The sequence below is a fragment of the Podarcis raffonei genome, chromosome 7, assembly GCF_027172205.1.
Source record: "Podarcis raffonei isolate rPodRaf1 chromosome 7, rPodRaf1.pri, whole genome shotgun sequence".
NCBI lineage: Eukaryota > Metazoa > Chordata > Lepidosauria > Squamata > Lacertidae > Podarcis > Podarcis raffonei.
Genome location: NC_070608.1, coordinates 23323063 through 23346887, shown reverse-complemented (window position 1 = coordinate 23346887; position 23825 = coordinate 23323063). Strand labels below are relative to the sequence as shown.

General features: G+C 42.2%; 1 protein-coding gene across 4 annotated transcripts; it reads right to left on the bottom strand.

Moving 5' to 3' along the window:
• Positions 1-2007: 2007 nt before the first annotated feature.
• Positions 2008-23174, bottom strand: ANKRD46 (ankyrin repeat domain 46). 4 transcript variants are annotated; one of them, XM_053395550.1, is made up of 6 exons: positions 23034-23174; positions 19078-19176; positions 18511-18650; positions 13792-14128; positions 10863-11021; positions 2008-4393 (listed from the first exon to the last, which is right to left on the bottom strand). In XM_053395550.1, exons 3-6 carry the CDS (start codon positions 18578-18580, stop codon positions 4177-4179), a joined length of 783 nt encoding a protein of 260 aa, XP_053251525.1. In that variant the 5' UTR covers positions 18581-18650; positions 19078-19176; positions 23034-23174; the 3' UTR covers positions 2008-4176. The 4 variants fall into 4 exon arrangements, with proteins under 4 accessions (XP_053251525.1, XP_053251526.1, XP_053251527.1 ...); XM_053395551.1 differs by lacking the exon at positions 23034-23174 and adding an exon at positions 22828-22934; XM_053395552.1 differs by lacking the exon at positions 23034-23174 and adding an exon at positions 19534-19554.
• Positions 23175-23825: the final 651 nt, after the last annotated feature.

The following is a 23825-nucleotide window of genomic DNA, read 5'->3' as shown; positions in this document are numbered from 1 at the left end:
TCCCTCTCCTTCTTCCAGCTTCCAGCCGCAGCATCCACCTTGCCGAACTCTCAGCCTCTGCTCTACGAACATCTGTTTTCCGAGTTTGTGTTCTTAAAACAATTCACAATGATAACTGCCAGGCAGGTCAGCTGCTGTGGAGAGCTATACAGAGACGTCCTCTGCCAAAGATATTAACTCTTATCCTGGAAGGAATGAACCCACTAGCCTTTCTTAGCAGCACCAAAACATCTTTCAGAAAGCTATGTGGTAGAGAGGCACTTGGGGGAGTGTAACTTCATTTGAAAAACACCTCCAAGAGAGAAAACTAGTGTTCGGATTCCTTGACTCAAAGCAGGAATTTATTTTGGAAAGAGTTTTCTCATTTCCTTTGAAAACAAAAAGAACACACACACACGTGTGACATAAATGTGCTGCTAACGTAAGAAATGCAAGAAACTGCTGTTTCCTTGGAAAGTATTGTACAACAAAACAAGTATTATAATGCAACAGCAAGAGGCTTTTCTTAGGAATCTGAAAGATATAAATACCTCTTAAAGCAGCACGAAGAGAAAAAAAATTCAAGGCCAGGCAACATCTTCCAGGGTTTCAAGGAAACCAAATTAGTATTATAGGAACCACAAATCGACACTTACATGGGAAGAAGCTGAATCCAGCAGCCCTTGGCACTCCTGCTTCTATGAATGATTAAAGCCCAATATAGTTATGACATGACAAAGGTATGCCTGAGTTGCTTAATTCTTCGTTGTCATAGTAACAAACTCTTCTAAAGCTTTAAGATGGATGCAAATCAAGTTCCTGCACTGGGAATACTTTGCATGGACAGAGAACAGTGGCCAAGTGTGGCTGTAATCTCCGCTTGGCTTCCTGGAGGCAGGGATTTCTTACAACCCGGTCTCACTCTTCAGCAAAAAGAATGCTAAATGTTGTCTTCCCTCCCACTATGCTGGTTGTGCAGGAAAAAAATGCAGGAGAGGAAGGACCCAGAGGATGTAGTGGATTTAATTCAGTGGACTGAAGGAGATGGAAACCTTTGAGAACTTGTGAAAGGTAGCCAGTTATTTGCATTATATGAAATGGGGTGGGAATAAAAGCACATTTTTTATTTGAATGATTCAACAGGCAGTGTTAAAACCAGCTAGCTATCACTGACTGCAAATATTTATAGTAAGCCCACAACTTACACAGGGGTTACGTTCTGGGGATCGTGCCTAAAGCCAAAATTGCATATAGTCAAAATTGCCAAAGTCTTTCTTCCTGGATGCCCACCCCCTTTTTAATTCATTCTTTTTCCCCTGCAAGGCACTTAAAGCTGAATTTGCACAACTTAAATATGTGTAAGTTTCGGGCTAACTATATTAACTTAAGCCAAATATATACTACCCAGTGCCAGTTACAGATTGGAGGTAGGGCTTGAGAAGGCAGCCTCTCTTTTCCAGATCTTACAACCATGAAGCATAGAAAGTTGCATTTCTATTTAAGTAACACCAAAAGTTCTCTGGGTTTAAGAGCCAAAGGTTCCCAGGGAAGTCTCTCAGTCTGATACAAATAATGGGGGAAACTTACTGTCCATCTCCTCCTCATTTGTGATAAGGCAAACATGCCTCATATTATATGTCAAAAGGGTTATACCGTAGCAAATAAACTCATTTTCCCATCCTTCCCTATCAATGGGTGGATTACTTGCAGATTAGTGCACTCGCTTGAAAAATAAGGTGTAGTGGGGGAGGACTACTCACACTGCTGGTACTTCCATACGGGTCTCAAATATCATAACTGGTGCATTAAAAGAATCCATTGCCTCTCTAGGATTTGCCTGGTATATTTGATCCAAGTTCTTTGTTGCCCACTGTGTCAGCCAGGCAGTCTCATTTCATCTGTATTCAGGACATACTCTGGAAGCATTACGGATTCCTCCAGATTAGAAGCTGCTATATTCATTTCTAACTGCATTAACATAATAAAGCTATAAGAATAAAACCTCATTAAAAAGTCAAAACAACCATGTTCTAATAACCTATTTATTAGAGTTAGGAACGCTACAGATATCTGCGTCTGCAATACATACTTCAAAACATCCAGTGTGCAGAACTGATCCAGAGACAGTACATAGATTGCATGGTTATTATGGTCTAAAACAGAACAGAAAATATACATGCACACAGTTGGATTATACACATTTATGAAGAGCGTCTAATCATGCTTAAAATACAATTAAAGCTTATTACAGAAGCATAAAAAGAGAATCTGTAGTGAAACAATACTGATGACTACATCAAATTAAGTGCTGAGAAGTTACTTTGTACCCCAGTATTAGAGCCTTCCCAATTTGTTGTATATTATCTAAACATGATCCAGTGATTTTTCCATGAAAGAATTAAACGCAATCTGAATTGTCTCTTCAAACTCAAATGGAGTCTTTAAAAGCAATTAACTGTGGCTGGATCATTTTCAGATCAAGTACAGTACAGCAAGAAGATTCCAAAACTGGCATGCATGTGCAGAGCGCTTACCATTTATGCTACCTTTAACTGAAGAATCCTTCAAGAAAACATTTAGATTAGATGCCTATACGTTGCCAGGGGGCGGGGGGAACCAATATCTTCAGACTTCTGCCAAACAAAACAACAACACAGAGAATGCACTTATCTCTTAATATACTCACCTAGTATTTCCTTCCATTTCTGAGTTTAAAAATGTTTATTTTATGTTCACTTATGTGGATTTACATGGATTGTAGCTTACCAAGCAGAGAAATGAACCATTATTCTCCCTCTTATAATTGTGTGTGTAAGAGCACACACCCTATTCTGTTTTGTAGAAAACTCTTGCCAAATTGCCTTTAAAATATCTGCACTACTTACTAAATAGTTACACAATTTTTCTAAGAGTGTATTAATGAAATCTCATATAAATTAGTAAAAGGACCTCAAAACTGTAGTACTGAGACAGCTTTCAGGTGATCCCATATATTAAAATGTTAAAACACTTGAGTGTCTCTCTGTTGTGTTAGCTCTCTATCATGTTAGCAGAGAAGGCATCCCATTAGCTTTTAAGTGCTATCTGAAAAACTATAAACCTTTTCACATTCCTGCCTTCTAATGGAACTTCAATGAGATAAATATTACTTTCTAGCTCCTAACGAGAATGTAACAGACTAACATCTCACACACAAATATGCTTCGAATTATACAGCAAATGAATGCCATATTAAAAATTATTTGTGTGCTTTTGAGAGAAAAAATGGCTTCCCCTACAGGGAAAAAAACCCCACTCAACATATTTAAAGTCAGAAGATGTTTTCATCCACAACCAACAAACCAAGTTAATGTCATTAATATTAATATTGTGCACTCTAAATAAACTAGCTGATTGCCTTGAACCAATAAACAGAAAGACTGACAACATTTCAAATAGAATGTAAGGAAATGATGTTATGGAAGTGAGCCTACTTTACAAAAAAGCACCCTTAGATGAAAGAAGTGCCCTTGCAGTATTATGCTATGCATATTTCTGATGGAAAGTTAACACTATTAAGCACCCACAAGGACAGATGTGGTCCAATAAAATAGTGATGACTTGCTCTGATATCCATCATCCTATCCAATTTATCATACTGTTCAGGGGCATTTAATACCTTTGTGTGTTATCAGTAGAGACTGCTAGTAACGACATTTTACTCAAAGCCAAGACTCATTAGAGGTAGCTTAAGGCAGCCTTCGGTAACCTTTAATGCATCCACACCATACATTTAAAGCACACTTACACCACCATCACAGTCACTGGCTCCCCCAAAGAATCATGGGAACTATAATTTGTCTCCCCCAGAGCTACAATTTCCAGCACCTTCAACCCAGTTCCCAGGGTTCTATGGGGGAAGCCATGTGCCTTCAGCGCATAGTGTGAATGGTACCCTGTTGCCCTCAAGCTGGTTTGGACATCAATGCCCATCAGCCTCAGCCAGCACTGATGTGGAGGGTGCCAAGTTGGTGACAGCTGATTTAGGATTACCTTTAGTCGAAATGAATGCATCCCTGCTCAAAAGGAGTTCTTTACAAAGGAACATATGTATATATGTCAAGGACAATAATACATGCAGCCGCTGCCACCTGCACCAAAGAAAACAGACTGAGAAGATAAAAAGAATGGAAAGGGCACTCTTTGTCTGCGTTGCCTCTAATGCAGGAGTTCGGGCTGGTTTTCTACAAAAGGAAGAACTCCACTAACATAGTATGCAATCCCCAGAGAGAGCAAAGCAATGACCACCAACAAGAGCAGCACCCTCCAGACGCCAAGGTCCTCCACAAATTCTTGCCAGGTGGTTCGGAAGCTGGAGAGGACTCCTTCACCTTGCTGCAGGTTGGGGTTGAGAAGCGAGTGGCTTTCCATTGCGCTATAAAAGGAGCACAGGTGAATTAAGGTTAATGCACCAAGCGAAAACTCCAAACCACAGAACATTAATATTGACTTAACTGTGCAAGCAACATGCCAAGGGCTTACTGAGCTAAGATTGGGTTTTGGATGTGGAAAGCCCAGATTAAAATGACCAGGCTGCTTCACACTTTGGTTGGCTGCGTTTGCCAAAACTACAAGAGTGTTACAGTGGTATTTCCCACCAAAAAACCCACACCGAGTGAATTCTGTTTATGGTTTAACCAAAAGTGCATAACCACCGTTTTTACAAAATATATGCTATTACACAATATACTGCACAAGGAGCCTTGGTCTCTGACACAGACCTGCTGCATGTTAAAAGGAAACATCTTTTATATTCCCTTCACAGATGCAGCCCTGTACCAAATGTCGTAAACACTGGTTGTGTAAAGAGACTCTCAGCAATTAAACTGAGGGACATCATTGCAAGAGAAAGAAGTGAATGTAACAGGACTAATGAGGAGGGATGAAAAAAAATGGGGGTGGGACTAAGGTACAAGTGGAGAGTGAAAGGAGAATAGGAGTAGATATTTCAAGAGATGGGCAATGAAGCATGCGATGGTGTGGGAAGGAAAACATATAAAAGAAAAAGCTTTCTCCACTTAGATGCTCTAGGGCTACACATTCTGCCTAAAATGGGGAGTCTGAGTCACAATGCCTGCATAGCAAATGCCTGTACTTAGTTTGAGGAAAGCTGAGTTATGGAACTCCTTGTCACAAGGAAAATGATGCGGCAAAGAAATTTCCAAAGATAGATTAGATAGTAGTAAAATCATTATGAATAATTGCCAGCTGAGACTTCCGGCGAGGCAGCATGGCGGCTGCAACAGCAGAAAAGAGCTCCTGAAGCCAGCCAGAGTAAAAGGCTGTCTGGCCGATTCCCGGGCTCCCAAGACTGCTGCCGCCAGCACCGCCAGCGGAGAGGAATCGGGGGTGCCCGGGAGTCTATCAAAGGAGCCAAAACACACACCCCCAGGACTGAGATTGAGCCGGAAAGGCACCCGACCCCCCCCCAACAGCCCAGAGGAGCTCCAAAACCAGAACAGTGGAGCTAAAGCAAAGAGGGAGAAAGAAAGGGGTGGAGAGGAAGAAAAAGAAAGACAGAAAAAGGAGCCCCAACTTTACCGCTGCTGCCCCCATCTCTGCCGATGGGAAAAAAGAGGAGAGGTAGGTGAGCACCGGGAAGGAAAAAGAGGCTCCGAAAAAACACGTGGCGGCAAGGAAAACAGCGAAAAGCCGCATGACAAAGGAGATCACAGAAAGGAAGAAACTACCCTTTCCCCCCCTTTCTTTTTCTTTTAACCCCCTTTTTGTTAACCCCTTCCTCCCCCCTCTCCCTTTTTTAAAAAAAAAATTTAAAAATCTTTTTTATCCCCCCCCATATACCTACTTTTATCATTCTTCTTTTTAAAAGAGGGGCCACTGCTGCTACAGCCACCCTTTACTTGAATTTTAATTGTTGTTTCTACCTTTTCTACACTATTTAAAGACACCCTTTTCCACACACACACCCCAACTTAAATCTCATTTTATTTTCACCTCAAACTCCCCTCTTAAGAATTAAAATGGCAGTACCCAGAAAAGAGCCCTGAAACAACACAGGTCATTTCCACAGGCACATACCTCCACATGTGGTGGGAGTGTTCCAAAATCCAACTATTCTGGGCAACAGCCATACGAGAAATATGTAAAATAACTAAACAAGTATTAGATATCACCCCAGAATTGGCCCTACTAAACATCTTCCAAGACAACAACGCCCATTTACACCACAAAGAACTCACAACCCACCTACTTTCAGCAGCCAGAAACACCATAACCAGACACTGGAGAGACCTGTCAGGAGTAAGCATGGACCAATGGTACCAAATAGTATGGGAAACAGCCCTACTAGAAAAATTAACTAATAAACTGAAACTGACACGGGGACAAACAGAAGAAGACACCTTCACCCCGGTATGGCTCCCCTTTATCACATACACAGCCCAACAAGACAATGACAATAATCCACCAACAGCATACAAATCAATATGGCTAACCTGATCCAAAACACCCACCCACCCCACTCACACACGAAAACAAAGATCACCACAGCCAATCACAAACAAACAATCACACCCTAGGCCAACCCCAAACTCTCTCACCACCAAAGGAACACAAGTGAACAACACAAACAACGCTGACACCAAACTCTACACACATTAAGCATAATAGAAACACCACCACCTGACCCCACCCCCATCCATCTTCCCTCCCTCCACCCCCTTTCTTTTTCCTTTTTTTTTCTTCTCCCCCTAATGCCTCAATAAATGAAACGGATTTGTAAAAATGTTACATGGGGGGAAAAAATACGAGGCATTACACTTCTGTAAAACAAGAAAATCCTAAATAAAATATTAAAAATAATAATAATAATAATCGCCAGCTGAGTATGACAAACTCTGCCTCCATGTGCCGCCATTTTGTGAAGAGTGGGCCCCAGTAATCTTTGGCCATCTCAAGTGGACAGGGGCGGGAGGAGGAGTTTGAGAGGGCATTGCAACCTCATCACGTTCAGTGACCTGATTTCTGATTGGCTGGGATCACCACTAAAGATGGTCCCAAGGAACAGCAGGGGAGGAGGAATAGTGGTTGCAATCAGCCATAAAAGATACACAAAAAAGGTATTAATTACACCTCCTGAATTTTAAATAAAGTTGAATGAGAATATTTGGCTATCCACAGGCCAGAAGGTGGGAGTACATATACTGCTTGCCAAGTAACTGGGTAGAGTGTGGGTTTTTCTTTACACTTCTGAAAGGAAAAAGGTTAGAAACTTAAATGCACACACACTTCTAAAAATTTGGTAAAGGGTCATGGAGTGAGGGGACTAGGCTGCTCCTGCCACTATGCAGTCTACATGACTGCTCCATGGCAGAATACATGCGCAGGATCTCAGAAAGAGGAGAAACAGACAGAAAGCACCTGATATTTGTAATATAATTCCCTACTTTTGTTTTTAAACATTTACTTCCCTGGAAAGAACCTTGGTGTGTTTGCTACTGCAGAATCCAAGCCATTTCACCCTTGTTATCAACTCCTCTAACACACCACAGGAATGCTTACTAATTAAGATTCAACCTGTTAATCTATAACCACTATAGAGGTTAAATAAAGGTATGATGTATTTTAAGTGGAAAGATCACATGGCTACTGAAAACAAACTAGGCCTCTTTCTTTGAAAACAGAAAAAGGCTCACCGAGAAACCACCTGTGTTATTTTCCATTACCACCAAATTAAACTCTCGGCACTAAAATGGTAGGAAGTGCTGGAATACCAGTTATTTTGGAAGGACTTGGGAAGTGACGTGAATCCCAGATGTTGTTTCTGCTGCTAAGAAAAGCAGGCTGCATTTTTGTTAGATGTTGCTACCAACACAGTGGTTGGCCGTTAGTTACGGGTCTGGCTAAGGCTAAGTACACAAGGAGAACACATCCTCAGAGTTAAAATGCCTCCAGTAAGACTCCACGCTAGAGGAAAAGGGTGAGAGTAGTTGGGAATCCAAGCTTCAACTGCTAACAGAACAAGAAAGAGAAACAATTAATTTGGTGAAATAAGAAAGCAGGAAGGAGACAGAACGCAAGGCAAAGAATCAAACCCTAATTGCAGTCTTCTGTTTATATTTTTCTATTCAACCACAAAGGGTACAAATGTAAATGCACTTTTGAGCCCTAAGTATACCTATTGTTGCCATGAAAAGTCCTGTATAAAAAGATGGTACTTAAAAGACTGTAGAGCAATTCTAGGGACACTGGGCAGCACATTGTTTAGATATTTGCAGCTGAATAAGGCATTTTTCTTTGCCAAGTCATTTCATGAAAAAAAATTAGGGGATAAGGAAGCAATGGATTATGTTTAAATGCATTAGATGCACAATGCTGATTTGCAAACGAAAGCTCGATTAGAATTGAAGATACTTCTTAAATGGAAGAGGTGGGCTGCATCTCCTATAGAGCGGGCAAAGAAAACCACTGTTTTGATTTACTTAATGCGTAAGAGGATCTTGAAAAAAACCATAAAATGTTTAAGGAATAAAGATCTTGTTCCCCTTTCCCAATGTGCTGATAAGGATTGGAGGACAGGCATTAATAATAATAATAATAATAATAATAATAATAATTTATTATTTGTACCCCGCCCATCTGGCTGGGTTTCCCCAGCCACTCTGGGCGGCTTCCATAGAAACCAAAAATACACTAAAATATCACAGATTAAAAACTTCCCTGAACAGGGCTGCCTTAAGATGTCTTCTGAATGTCAGGTAGTTATTTATCGCTTTGACATCTGATGGGAGGGCGTTCCACAGGGCAGGCGCCACTACCGAGAAGGCCCTCTGCCTGGTTCCCTGTAGCTTTGCTTCTCGCAATGAGGGAACCGCCAGAAGGCCCTCGGCGCTGGACCTCAGCATCCGGGCAGAACGATGGGGGTGGAGACGCTCCTTCAGGTATACTGGGCCGAGGCCGTTTAGGGCTTTAAAGGTCAACACCAGCACTTTGAATTGTGCTCGGAAACGTACTGGGAGTCAATGTAGGTCTTTCAAGACCGGTGTTATATGGTCTCGGCGGCCGCCCCCAGTCACCAGTCTAGCTGCCGCATTCTGGATTAGTTGTAGTTTCCGAGTCACCTTCAAAGGTAGCCCCACGTAGAGCGCATTGCAGTAGTCCAAGCGGGAGATAACCAGAGCATGCACCACTCTGGCGAGACAGTCCGCGGGCAGGTAGGGTCTCAGCCTGCGTACCAGGTGGAGTTAGTAGACAGCTGCCCTGGACACAGAATTGACCTGTGCCTCCATGGACAGCTGTGAGTCCAAAATGACTCCCAGGCTGCGCACCTGGTCCTTCAGGGGCACAGTTACCCCATTCAGGACCAGGGAGTCCTCCACACCAGCCCGCCCCCTGTCCCCCAAAATCAGTACTTCTGTCTTGTCAGGATTCAACCTCAATCCATTAGCCGCCATCCATCCTCCAACTGCCTCCAGGCACTCACACAGGACCTTCACCGCCTTCACTGGTTCTGATTTAAAAGAGAGGTAGAGCTGGGTATCATCTGCATATTGATGGACACCCAGTCCAAACCCCCTGATGATCTCTCCCAGTGGCTTCATATAGATGTTAAAAAGCATGGGGGAGAGGACGGAACCCTGAGGCACCCCGCAAGTGAGGGCCCAGGGGTCTGAACACTCATCCCCCACCACCACTTTCTGAACACGGCCCAGGAGGAAGGAGCGAAACCACTGCATAACAGTGCCCCCAGCTCCCAGCCCCTCTAGACGGTCCAGAAGGATGTTATGGTCGATTGTATCAAAGGCCGCTGAGAGATCCAGCAGAACCAGGAAACAACTCTCACCTTTGTCCCTAGCTCGCCGGAGATCATCAACCAGCGCGACCAAGGCAGTTTCAGTCCCATGATGAGGCCTGAATCCTGATTGGAAGGGATCCAAATGGTCCGCATCCTCCAGGCGTGCCTGGAGTTGTTCAGCAACCACGCGCTCAATCACCTTGATTAAAAAGTCTAGCCTAGTTTCTACTTGAAAATAATTTTCAGGATGAAAACCTGAACATATCAATATTCCAGCTGCTTCACTGTAAATATGAAGCACATACATTTCCAAGGCAGATAGTATTTTCAACTCCCCCCCCCCCCCGCAGCTGGGAAGGGGCCTATCTGCATAAAACAGCAGGGATGGTGGAAGTGAGAGCTCCCTTGCCTACCACAGAAAGGCTATGGAAAGTGTGTAGCACCAGTCAGACAACTGCAACCTGCAGCAGGTGCCTGAGGCTTCCTGTGTTTACACAAGAATATCTCCCTTTCCAATAACACAGCGTTCATTGAAAGACACACAATGGACACACTGAAAGCAGGTCTGTCACACAGAACACGAAAGGACCCTCAAAGACTTTCTGCTGCTGAAGCCACTCACTACAGCCTAGTTTGGGCTGGTTTGGGCATAACTGAATACTCCTCCGTACAAAAATCACTATCTGCCCGTGGTTTTCCATCATGTCAGGGAGAAAGTTAAGCTAGAACCTTTCTCCCTGACATCTAGTTTTCTATGTCTAGGCTTTTCGCTTTTTGGTATGGAAGAGAAGTCAGATCACGTGAGCCTCCTCTGGCGATCCGAGATGGTACAGGCTCATTGAGAACTAACCATATGTGATATTGGCTGACTACCAAAGTTCATGAGTCACATAAGACACAGGCAGTCCAGCTTTCGAAGAACCTGAAAGATCAACTTGGAAACTAAAGCCCAAACATAGAGTAAAGGTTCTATGGAAACGCTGACAATAAGCCCTGACCTTTTTGAATACGCAGAACAAGCTCCAAACATGAGAACTCATTCAGCTATGTTGAACCAGTAAACAATACTGATTTGATTTTTTTGTAGTACCTTTCACTCTCAGCAGTCTGCATTGTTTCCAGCTTCGAGTGAGTTCCTCTGTTGAATCCTTTCACTTCTTGTTCCTCCAAAGATTCTAGCAACCGGATCACATCTTTATTTACACCTCTTCGTTTTGCCAGAACGAGAGGCGTAGCACCTTGGTGATTGCTATATTAAGCATAGAGAGAAAGAGCTCACAGAACTGTTTCTACTTGAAACATGGATAGATGCAATAAAACTGTTGCCACATTTGCAAAGCTAAGTATGGTTTCAAATTAGATGAGGGACCGCGTGTTGAGATTCCTGCATTGCAAGTGGTTTGACTAGATGACGCCTGGGATCTCTTCCAATGCTACAATTCTATGACTTCTATATCACAACAATTTTTAGGGACATTCCTTGCATTATGAGGGAGATGTGTAATATTTCAGAACCATTTAGCATGCGATTCCATCCAATAACACAAAGGTGCAGCATGGAGGTCGTCTGGATGATGTAGCATCAACACTATCTCTCCAATTTAGACAGGTGAAACAGATGGAAAGCAATTTCCCAATGTTATAACTGCCATATGAAAGCAATTTTTAGAGGTGTAAGCTTGCAAGGATAAAGCATTTCAAGTGCCCTTCAAGTAGCCCATTATTGCAGTGTTTTTATTACTACCTGAGTAGTAAACGAGCACCAATGTAGACAAAATAAATAGCTCCTTAATTTTATCATTCATTAAAAACTTTTGAATTTAATACTGACAATGGATGGAGAAAAGGGGAAATGAAAGCAACTTTTCCTAAACAACTTTTAAGAGATTGTTTGGGATTGCAAGATCCAGGTTAATTTTATTTTAAGTCTGCACAATTGCATTTGATCACATTTTTCTCTGCCCATTATCTTTCCTCTTGCATTTTTGTTGTCCAGTCGTGACCGACTCTGGGGTTGCGGCGCTCATCTCACTTTATTGGCCGAGGGAGCCGGCGTACAGCTTCCGGGTCATGTGGACAGCATGACTAAGCCGCTTCTGGGGAACCAGAGCAGCGCACAGAAATGCCGTATACCTTCCTGCCAGAGCGGTACCTATTTATCTACTTGCACTTGGATGTGCAAGAGCAGGAGCAGGGACCGAGCAATGGGAGCTCACCCCGTTGCGGGGATTTGAACTGCCAACCTTCTGATCGGCAAGTCCAAGGCTCTGTGGTTTAACCCACAGCGCCACCCGCGTCCCTCACGTCAGTACCATATCTGGCACCAATTCTTTTTCAGAGCTTCCTGCTGCATTATCAGAGGATCTATCCCAAAGTTAATTATGATGATTTTTTTTTAATTCATGCAAAGTACAGGTGAACTTACTAAGATTGCACTGTCTCTAGATCTCTTAGCCAAATACAAGTCAATAAGAGAAAATGTCAAAATAAAGCTCAAAAAAAATAAAAACAACAGACTTAAGCCTGACTGCAGTTTTCCAACAATAAGGATAAGTGAGCAGATAGTTCAAACAAGAAACCATTCTGGGACAATTGTTAAATGTGTTTATTTATTCAGTACATTAAGTGCTTCTGTCCGGGCACTGGCATTGACAGATGTTGGGAGCCTGGCAGAGCAAATATGCAGTATTTCAGAGAAAAGACTGAATCACAAGCTCTGGGAGCAGGTAAGGTGAATGCTGGAAAACAATGTTGTCCACAGCAATGAAAAAGAACTGGGGAACACTTTTTTCTTTACACTGAAACCAGCAAGTCGTGAAATGAGGCCAGTTATTTTGAGATGACTCCATCCTTCATCTCCACATTAAGGATCTGTATCAGAATACCAACACCACCTATGACCATAGACATTATTCCTTTGTCAGGTGCACAAGTGCTCATCTGACAGTATCGCATGGAAGGCACTGGAAATAATCTCTGCCTGATACCGCTTCCATGGTGCCACCACAACATGCAGTACAGATAGTCCTTTACCTTCCATGGAAGGGGCTTATGACAGTGGCAACAACTATCAAAAAGAGGCAGTGGTACTGAGGAAATTCCCCAGATGCCAGGCACGTTTTGTTACTGGCGCTGGTCCAATTGTGACTACATGGAGATCTCTGGGCACCAGGTTGGCAAATGACATCTCCATCAAGCCAGTTGACTCATGCGCAGCAAAAGATGCGTGATCTATGTTTCTGAACTGCCATGAAAATCATGCACCCCTTGCTGGGCATCTTAGTCCTCTATGAGCACATCAGATAAAGTAAGAGCAGGGCTGGGTACACATATATTTGACTGAGCTGCAACCTTTCCACAGGCCAGCCAAATGAAACTCAAAAACCAGTTTATAAACCTCTGCCTTAGTCCACAGTTAATACCCATTTCCATTTCCACCATGTGTGTTTCTCCTTCTTGCATACTGGGACAAGTGAATTGTTGTAAGAGTCAACAGTCAAGCAATGTAGTTGAGATCATAGAATTGTAGTGTTGGAAGGGACCCCCAGGGTCATCTAGTCTAACCCCCTTGCGAACAGACATTCCGCTGTGTTGATTGTAACCTAGGTTTAGGGTGCCATTTGGTGCCTAGCTTATGTATCTAACACCGCTATATATCTGTGTTATAGATCTAACACAGAGTTTCTAACACTGCTCATAATGTGGGAGAATCACAGTTCCTCGTGCTACACAGTCATTGGGGAGGAAAAGCAAATCCATTATAAGCTATAATAATGGACCTGAAGACCTTTCCAGCTTCTCCTGTGTCAGCTCTGAAACAGCTTTTGTTTTTTGTGCAGCTCATTAGCCCAGAACTATGTTGAATTTCTACTCCTGCAAGGCTGCAGAATAAACTGACATGTCTGAAATCCCTTGCATGTTCCTTTGCGGGGCCCAATCTGCCTATTACAGTAGATTATCAAACAACAAGTATTATTATTATTTTTTAAATTCAAGACACAGGGTTCCAGCATACTTACCAAATATCTATTTTCAGCCCATTGGACACGAGGAATTGAATGGTATCCACATGCCCACACAGGTGAAGGGCTGTGTTACCTTGATAATCAGTGGCCAGCAGATCTGCACCAAATTTATGCAACAACTGACAGATGTCTACGTTTCCTCTGGCCGCTGCTAGGTGGAGGCCTGTTCGGCCACGGCTGTCGCGAATGTTTGGGTCAAAGCCACTCTCCAAGAGCCTCTTGGAATAGTTAAAATCTCCATCAATGCAAGCCTGCAGCAGAGGCACATTTGTCTGTGAAGAATCGTTTACAAACACATAGGACATGTCTGTTTCTGGGAAATGCAGCAAGCCTGTAGTTGAAAATGAAATGAAATGAAACCAACGGTGAGACTATGCTGGTGAAAACAATGCTAACACTTCGAGCAAGCAATTATTTTCCTGAATGAGAAAAACTGTCACATGGAAGTCAGATCCAAACTACTGTACTGTATACATATAGTGAAGGATTCAACTTACATGTCACCTCAGCAGAAGCCCTGAACAAGGATTTCTGCTTATGCAACAGGGTCCATCCCCACTCCCCTCAAAATTGGCTCTTGGGGGGAATTGGGAGAACCCCCCTGGCAAGCTGCAGTGCTTATGCAGACAGAACGTTCATAATAGCACAACATTGAATTTCACCCATAGTGCTTCATATTTCACTCTGAACAGAGAACACTTTTCCTCCTTTTCCTCCCCTACAAGGATTAGTAACTCTCTCACTTCTGAGGGTTGGTTCAGGTCACTATGATGAATGTCAGACAGTTGGTAAATCCTTACTAAGAAGAGATCTCCCTGACCTCTGCAGCTTAATTTCAGAATATAAAGGGTGATCAGGAGGGAAGGAAAGATCCCCTGCAAAGAGGCTTGCCCAGCTCTCATATTATGCCCCTTCTGGCAACTTTTTATTTTCCCAGGCATTTTAATTTTAAAATTTGTTGCTGCTTTTCAATCTGCCATATTAAATAGCTTGGGTATTGCGGATTTTACCTATTTCAGTTTTTGTGGTAACTTTTATTCTGTTTTTGCTTCATGTTTTAATATTTTACTGTTCACTTCCCAGAGATCACTGATGACTGGGTGATATACAAATATTGCTAATGATTATAAATTTGAAAAGCTTAGTTTTCTCCAACTGAAGAAGAGTACATGGATATACATTATGCAGTCTCCAGATAAGAGACAGTGATGCAGATGAGACATTCTTATACGGGCTATAAATAAAACCTCTCTTAATGCGATTTCATTTCTCATTTATCCGTTCCTTATTTACATTTGAACTTCAGCACATAAGCAGTGGTGGTGTGATTTTGCTTAAAATACCATCCTCCCTGAATACACCAGCCCCCTCAGACTTACTTTAAATGTTACCATCTCTACTGTACATTTCATTTACACAAAGATTTCATTCAACTCATGTGCATCAAATGCCCAATGTAGAGACAGAGAAACAAAAGCAATCCATTAAAGATGTATGCTATGCAACCTCCATTGGTTTTCAAAGGGAGTTCTACAATTGTACAGTCTGTTGTTGTAACCTACCCTGGGACCTTATAACAAAGGACATCTCATAAATAAATAAAAATCTGTTGGAATTCATGGAAGTTATGTAACAATAGTGTTTGGTGGACCACATCCATGGCCACCATGTATCCTGAACTGGGTATCAGTAAAGGAAAAGCAATAAAACACAACCCGAAGTGGAAAATACAGGTTGAAGCTGTGGAAATGTGAGAGGTAATTACACAACCAGAATAAGAATCAAGTGAACAATCTGTTTAATGTGTTAATTCCACTGCTAATGTGTGGTTCTACTATCTAAGTATTTTTCTTGAGGCTTAAAAAATGGATTATGGAAAGGAAAATATGGATTTTGGATACTCAAGACTCAGTATTTTCCAAACAGAATCCCAGTATATTTTACACAGTAATTCTGAATAAATATTTGGATCATTCTGACTGTACCAAAGACTCTGATCCTAAGCACTCTTGTATGAAACCAGGTTCCTTTGAAATTAACTGGGCTTATTTCTTCTAAGCAAATATAGCGAAGTGTTGGTGTTTGTTTTTTAATATTCTATAAATTGGGTCTTCCCAACCCTTGCTCTTTTATGCTTACTTTTCAAGTTTACAATAGCAACAATCTTTTTTTCCTTTTTTTAAATAGCTGTTTCACAAGCATTGGGATTTTAGCAGTTATTCCACATAGTTATGATGCCCCAATCTAGTCTTGACTAGACTTCAACAACTGCAGTGTGGCACTGCCCTCTGGCGACCATGTTGAGTGACAACAAGTTTCCGCCCAACTTTGAAGCTGCAGAGATGGGTGTTGACCTGGTAGCTTTGTGGCAGTTCTATTTCCAGCTCCAAGACTGGGAGAAAAGCTGGCCATGCTCCCCACGCCCCGGGTCAAGCCAGCAAGCCCACCACCCTTTCCTGCTATAGGGACTTATTGGCTGCTGCCCAATGGCAGCATTCTGAGCACCACCCCTCAGTGCGTTCCTGCCTCTCTATCTCATAGGAGAGAGGAGCAGGTGAGGGAGGCAGGCGTCTACAGCTGTTGCCCAGCAGAGAAGCTGTGAGTCTTGCTACCAAGCAGCGGCTGAAGCCCTCACACATCTGTCTCTATTTTCTAAATGATAAAGGGGGGGTGCATTCAGAGAAACACAGTCAAGCAGCAGCCCAAGCCTACATTTCCCCTGCTTCTTGTTTCTAAGAAAACAGGCTCTGAGCAAGGCCAGTCAAAAGCTGCAGACTCCTGCCTATGATCCTTAACTGCAACCTGAAAAATGGGGCCTACTTTCAACTTTTCAACACACACATCCAGGTTCCTGCTTTTCTATCAGGACCAACCAGGTGTAAAGGAGGCGGTCAGGGTTCCCTATTCAATATGGCAGATTGAATTCTGGTTGGCACAGCTTATCAGGCAGGGAGATAAGAAACACTTCACCATCTGAAATTCCTTCTTCTATACAAGAAGGAATTCTTCCACCCCCTTGGAGGTTCTGACCCACTGACTGAAGATCAATGTCCTGCAACAGCTGAAAGTTAAATTCTCTATACAATAAAACCAGCTCGGCAATGGAAAGCCTGAATTTAATACAGAGTGATGGTAGTTGAAATTGTTCCAACTGACTGTGTGTCCAGCAACATGTTGCTTTGCTTTTTATACCTTGATAAATTCCAAAAAGCCTTTATCCAAATCCTTCTAGATAGTTATGGTTTACTACAAATACAGAAAACAAACCCTGAAATGAAAGACGTGAAAAGTACAGTTCTAAAGGATAAACTTCTTTGACGGATTTCCCCCAAATCAAGCAGTGTATAAATTTTATGAAATAAATAAATGTCAAATGAACATATTTATTCTGTAAGTGCTATTCATCTACAGAAATGGTTTGTGGTCTATTCAGCCTCCTTTGAAAATGAAACAGTTTTCACGAAAGGGACTAGACAGAATTCGTAAGAGATCACCAGTGCCTTCTAGAGTACAGTGGTGCCCCGCAAGACGAATGCCTCGCAAGACGGAAAACTCACTAGACGAAAGGGTTTTCCGTTTTATGAGCTGCTTCGCAAGACGAATTTCCCTATGGGCTTGCTTCGCAAGACGAAAACGTCTTGCAAGTTTGTTTCCTTTTTCTTAACACCGTTAATACAGTTGCGACTTGACTTCGAGGAGCAACTCATAGAACGCAGTGTACATAGTAGCCTTTTTTGAGGTTTTTAAAGACTTTGGTGATTTTTGAAGCTTTTCCAAAACTTCTTTTGCAGCCATTTTGTAAGTTAAGCTTTTAAAACTTTTTGGGGGGGTTTTGGATTTTGGGTTGGGGTGTTTGGAATTCAAGGACTTGGTGTTGGGGAGGGGTTTGCAAGAATCTGGAAGCTTGTGTGTTTTTTTCCTGCATTTTTATGATTTTCTGTGACCATTGGGGCACTCTGCTGTTTTTTTAAAAAAATCTGGATTTGAATTTCTGTGTGCTGGGTGGGTGGGGGAACAGTTGGGGAGGGGTTTGCAAGAATCTGGAAGCTTGTGGTTTTTTTCTGCATTTTTATGATTTTCTGTGACCATTGGGGCACTCTGCTGTTTTTTAAAAAAAATCTGGATTTGAATTTCTGTGTGCTGGGTGGGTGGGGGAACAGTTGGGGAGGGGTTTGCAAGAATCTGGAAGCTTGTGGTTTTTTTCTGCATTTTTATGATTTTCTGTGACCATTGGGACACTCTGCTGTTTTTTTAAAAAAAATTTGGATTTGAATTTCTGTGTGCTGGGTGGCTTGGGGAACAGTTGGGGAGGGGTTTGCAAGAATCTGGAAGCTTGTGGTTTTTTTGCTGCATTTTTATGATTTTCTGTGAAAAACACTCTGCTGTTTTTTAAAAAAAATTCTGGGTTTGAATTTTGAAATGCTCTTTACAGTATGTGTTACTTTAAAGAGCACTTAATAAACTCTTGTTGTACCAAATTTGGCTTTGTTTGGACTTTTTTTGACCATAGGAACGCATTAATTGATTTTCAATGCATTCCTATGGGATTTCGTGCTTCGCAAGACGAAAAATTTGCTAGACGAAAAAATTCGTGGAACGAATTAATTTCGTCTTGCGAGGCACCACTGTAGCAGCTGCTTCCATTATATCTGGAAGAACAAAAACTAAGCACATAAAGCTGCTTTCATTTCCAGTCTGTGATGTTGGGCTCACCCATGCTGTCATTTAATGTGGATGGTAAGCTTCCTGTACTTTCACAGATTCTCCATTGTCCAGATGACATTCTCCTCCAAATTATCGCCTTCCCACACTTTCCGCTTCCTCAATCCAGATTTTCTCATACCAGGGATACTCTGAAAAGTAGAAGGCATGAGAACATCTGGAGGAGGGAGGAAGTCTGGGAAGGGAGTGTTTTAGAGGAGAATGTCATGCTGGCAACGGAGAATTAATGGAGGTACAGAAAGCTTACTATCCACTTTAAACTACAGTATGACTGAGCCCACTGTTAAGAACTCTAATGAGCTACACAACTGGGGGTGCTCATTTAAAGCCAGTCAGGCTTTCTGGCCTAATTCCCAGCCAAAATCTGAAGAAGCCCAACTCTGGCTTCATCACATCTTTGCAAAACAACTGTCCTAATTTCTAGATGCTTACAGGCTCACCCTGCTGAAGATGAACTTTCCCCCCTTCAGAGCTCAGTCTCATGTTTGCTGCAAACTAGAATTACAGACTGAGATACTGAAGTGATTAAGTAGTAAAGATAGTATCTTAAATACTCACTTATTAAGAAAGTATCCGGTCTTCAGTAGGTAAGTGTGGTCTACTCACAAGGTTGTTGACATTCGTTCTAATCACATATTTTTGTGGTCCAGTACAAACCTGTAATAGAACAGAAGAGTAGAGCTCAGTATTCCCCTGTAAGTTTTAAACTGAGCACAATACACCTAGAAATGTAATGTTATTTTACATTTCTCCAAGATCAGAATTTCTAGTCCCTCACTAGACAAATGAGTGTGGAAAAGGGTTTAACAATGGTAGGGAGTCTGAAATCCATTGCTTTCCAAGTAAGGCACTAACGTGTGTGCATGCGTTTGTGTATAGGATGACACACCAAACTGCCTCTATATAGATCTCATTTTGAATAAATATATGCTGTTTACTCATGTAATTATTCTGCTTCTGAAAACAGTGAGTTTAGTAATCTGCACATACTCTGAGCTCAGACTGAGTGCTTACTTTAATGAGGACTTGAAGCTGCTTATGTCTATATTTTATTTTAGTGGTATCTGCATTATATTCTCCTCATCCAGGTGTCGGCGTACACTCCACCCTGCACAAAATTTGAATTTTCCTGTTCCATAGATAATTTGATAAGGGAATATTCTCGATTAATGAGTTTAGAGAATTTTCATTTAAAATAAGAGAATATTCATTTCAATGCATTCTAAGGTGAGGGCACCAGTAATTGTCATGTTAAGGTTTGGTATAAGGAAACTCATTAGTTAAATCATATTTTATTCTTCCATTAGAACATGTACATGTTATAGTACAAGTCAAAAAATACAACTGGCATGTTAAGGTTTAATACAAGTACATTCAATAATAGGCTATCTTGTGCTCTGATAGCTCTAACACTTAATAACTGTTTTGGTGACTAAAACACAGCTTGAGAAACAAAACTATATGCATACATATAAAAAAGAAACCATTTGAGCGCCACAACCCCAGAGTCGTCCACGACTGGACCTAATGGTCAGGGGTCCCTTTACCTTTATCTAACATTAAATATATTATCATTTTTTGATAATATATTTCAATATGTCAGTCTCTGGTAAATGGCACCTTGTACCATTGAATGGCACTGCAAAAACCAGTTACTGGCACTAAATAAAAATATAGAAACGTCAACTGTTTAAATCAAGGCCACCTCACATGCTGTTACACATAATTGTATAGGCCCTTAGGTACTTAAGTGTATAAAGCATTAAAGCTACTTTCTGTAAAAAAAAAAAAATCACACTGTATGGCCAAGGGTATAGAATTGCTAAGAATAAGGTCACACCAAAATAGAAAAAAGGCTATTACATATAGTTGAAATTCATATGACGATTATATGGAAATGGCTGAGATGACTGGCAGAATCCGAGACCAGGGAGAAGAGTTGGTGGAAGAAGATTGGAGGAAATTTAAAATTTATTTACAGAAGTATTGTAAAATGTATGAATGCTGATGACATTGAAATAAAATGAAGGGGTTCTAGTAACAAGAGATAAAAATTTGAAATTTGGGAGGTAAAATAAATAAGGATAAAGTAGTAGGATACGAATTTGCTGAACTGTCAAAAAGGGATATAAAAAAGGGAGGCGTGAGGAAGTCAGGAAAATAAGTTAATTGAAGATGAACAATTAGAAAAGAGTGATTTGTGTTTTTCTTATTTTATTGTTTGTGTGTTGATTGTTTTTTGTTTTTCAGGTTAAATGTTTGTATTTTATGTATTGTGAAAGTTTGCATTGTTGTGTTTTATATTTTTTGTGCTCTTATTGTCCTATTTTTCTATTGTTAAACTGAATAAAAAAAAATTCATATGAATTCAAATGTTCATCAAATTAAATAAATAGCATTTTTAAAACTAAAAAAAAAAAATTTTTTTTCCTGTAGCTCACTGCCAATGGTGAATGAAACAATGCCCAGTAATGTAACTGGATCAAAAAAATCATTATTCATTACTTACACTGGCAATATCACAGCTTGTCTTATTATTTACTAGATCTTTTAAATGTGGGTTGTAAAACTGCTTCTTACATTAGAATTTACAGTTTGTGGAGAATATTCTCCAGAGAATTTCCTAGCAGAGAATATTCTCGAGAAAATTCTCATTCTTGAGAATACTCTCCGGAGAATATTCTCACCTCACATCACCAGGTTTTTTAGTTGTGACATTTGGCTGAGTGCCATCTATTGCCACAAACCCCTACTTTCATTTAGTTTACATCAGCCCAAAGGAAAGGATGCAGCCTGCCCTTTTCGCACCAGTCAGTTGTTGCTGAAAGCACATTTACATTTCTTTTTTTAAACAACCATCTTCTTTTGTGCAGACCTGCTCTTGCACAAAATAAGATATATTAAATATGTAATTCGCCTTTTCAAAGGTGACAGTAAAGGAAAAGGGGATGAAAGAAACAGAAAGTGACTCTGAATTATTACCAACTTAAATAAAATATTGGGGGGGGGGCCAGGCTGCCCTGCGTAATCGATCACATGACACACCATTTGAATGGCAACGCCCATCAACTTTGTGGGGAGTAGGGTCAGCCCCCTCAAATATTTTACTGCAGTGGGGGGTGGGGTGGGCGAAGGGACCTCGGCCCCACGAGTTGGCACCTGGGCCTGCATAGCAAGGGGGTCGGACTAGAAGACACTCATGGTCCCTTCCAACTCGACCATTGTGTGATAAGCAAAACAAATTCAAGCCTCATGTATTTTTTACAGCTGCAAGGAGAATTTATCCCTGTTTCTCCCATAGAAGCTAAACAAGCTATAGCTTAGGGCCCCACTTTCTTGGGCCCTAAAAAATTAAAGAAAAAACAAAACTGGATGTACATTTCCAAAATATAAGATAAAAAAACAAATAAAATAAAACCTACATCACAGCTGTCAATGTTTCCCTTTTTTAAAGGGAAATTCCCTTATTCTGAATAGGATTCCTCGCAAGAAAAGGGAAAAGTTGACAGCTATGACCTACATACAGCAACAGTGTTTTGTGTTGCGTAGTTTACCCAGTAGTGATGTATGGAAGTGAGAGCTGGACCATAAAGAAGGCTGATCGCCGAAGAACTGATGCTTTTGAATTATGGTGCTGGAGGAGACTCTTGAGAGTCCCATGGACTGCAAGAAGATCAAACCTCTCCATTCTTAAGGAAATCAGCCCTGAGTGCTCACTGGAAGGACAGATCCTGAAGCTGAGACTCTAATACTTTGGTCACTTCATGAGAAGAGAAGACTCCCTGGAAAAGACCCTGATGTTGGGAAAGATGGAGGGCACAAGGAGAAGGGGACGACAGAAGATGAGATGGTTGGACAGTGTTCTTGAAGCTACCAGCATGAGTTTGATCAAACTGCGGGAGGCAGTGGAGGACAGAAGTGCCTGGCGTGCTCTGGTCCATGGGGTCACGAAGAGTCGGAACGACTAAACAACAAAAAGCTCCTATGATGTAAATAATGAGCCCCGCCTGCTAGCCTTTTGTTATGTACAAATGGCTTTAGAAACCTACTAGGTCCATAAATGACCACATAGCATATATTCAAGACAAAAAAACAGCGACAATTTGTTGTTGACAAAGGACTGCTGGACATATAAAGGGCCCCATTACCTTCAGTAGCTGAGGGCCTCATCAAGCCTAAATCCGGCCCTTCACCTGTTTAATTCCCGCGCGTCGCTGCAAACTCTAAAAGGGGGCGGGGCCAGGGTTGGGCCACGCCCCGAACCCGCCACCTGTAGTGATGACACGGGACAGCCCATCCCCACAATACCTCCTTCCGCAGAGGCGGCTCCGCTTGCCCCCCGCCCAGCTGGAGCCCCTCAGCAATTCTGTGGCAATTCTTCCCCGCCTTCCCCTCACGGCCACCGACGCTCAAGGGCCGGGCAACAAAGCACCGCTTCCTTCCTTCGCCCCCCGCTGCGGCCCACCGAGAAGGCCGGCGCTGCCTCGCCCCAGCCCCGGCTCCTTCGCCCCTACCTCGCTCGGGACGGGCGTCGTCAGCTGCGGCGTCCGCCTCCGCCCAACCGCCAGAAACCAGGCCCCGGTTGCGACAAAGAGGTAGAGACGCCCTCGCGAAAGGGAGCCCGACCTCGCCTCTCTCTTCCGGTTCCCGGTTGCAGTTGACGGAACTCTTCTCTCGGGAGAGGGGGGCAAGCGCTTTGGGGTCAAATGCTTGCGCTGGAAGGAAAACCTTTCTGATGCAATGCTTTGAAGAAGTGGAACAGAACTGCAGAGTTGGAAAGGATCTCGAGGGTCATCTAGTCCGACCCCCCTTTGCAAGGCAGGAATCTCAGCTAAAACATCCGCGCCGGATGGCCATCCAATCTCTGCTTAAAAACCGCCTTCCATTGTCGGAACAGGAGAAAACAAGCTTTTCCTGTGACGGTTCTTTCTATATAGGGCAGGCAGCCCCCAAACTCGGCCCTGTTTTGGGACTACAACTCCCATCATCCCTAGCTAACAGGACCAGTGGTCAGGGATGATGGGAATTGTAGTCTGAAAAAACATCTGGAGGGACGAGTTTGGGGGTGCCTGATATGGGGAGATGGCTATCATATCTCCTCTCCGTCTCTTCTTTTCCAGGCTAAACATGGAAAAGCACACATAAGGCTTACTTTCCAGACCCTTTATCGTCTTGCTGGCTCTCCTCTGCACATGTTCCGGCTTGTCAATATCATAGCTGTCAACTTTCCCCCTTTTTTAAGGGAAATCCTATTCGGAATAATATGGTCAATATTCTCCTTAAATTGTGGTGCCCAGAACTGGATA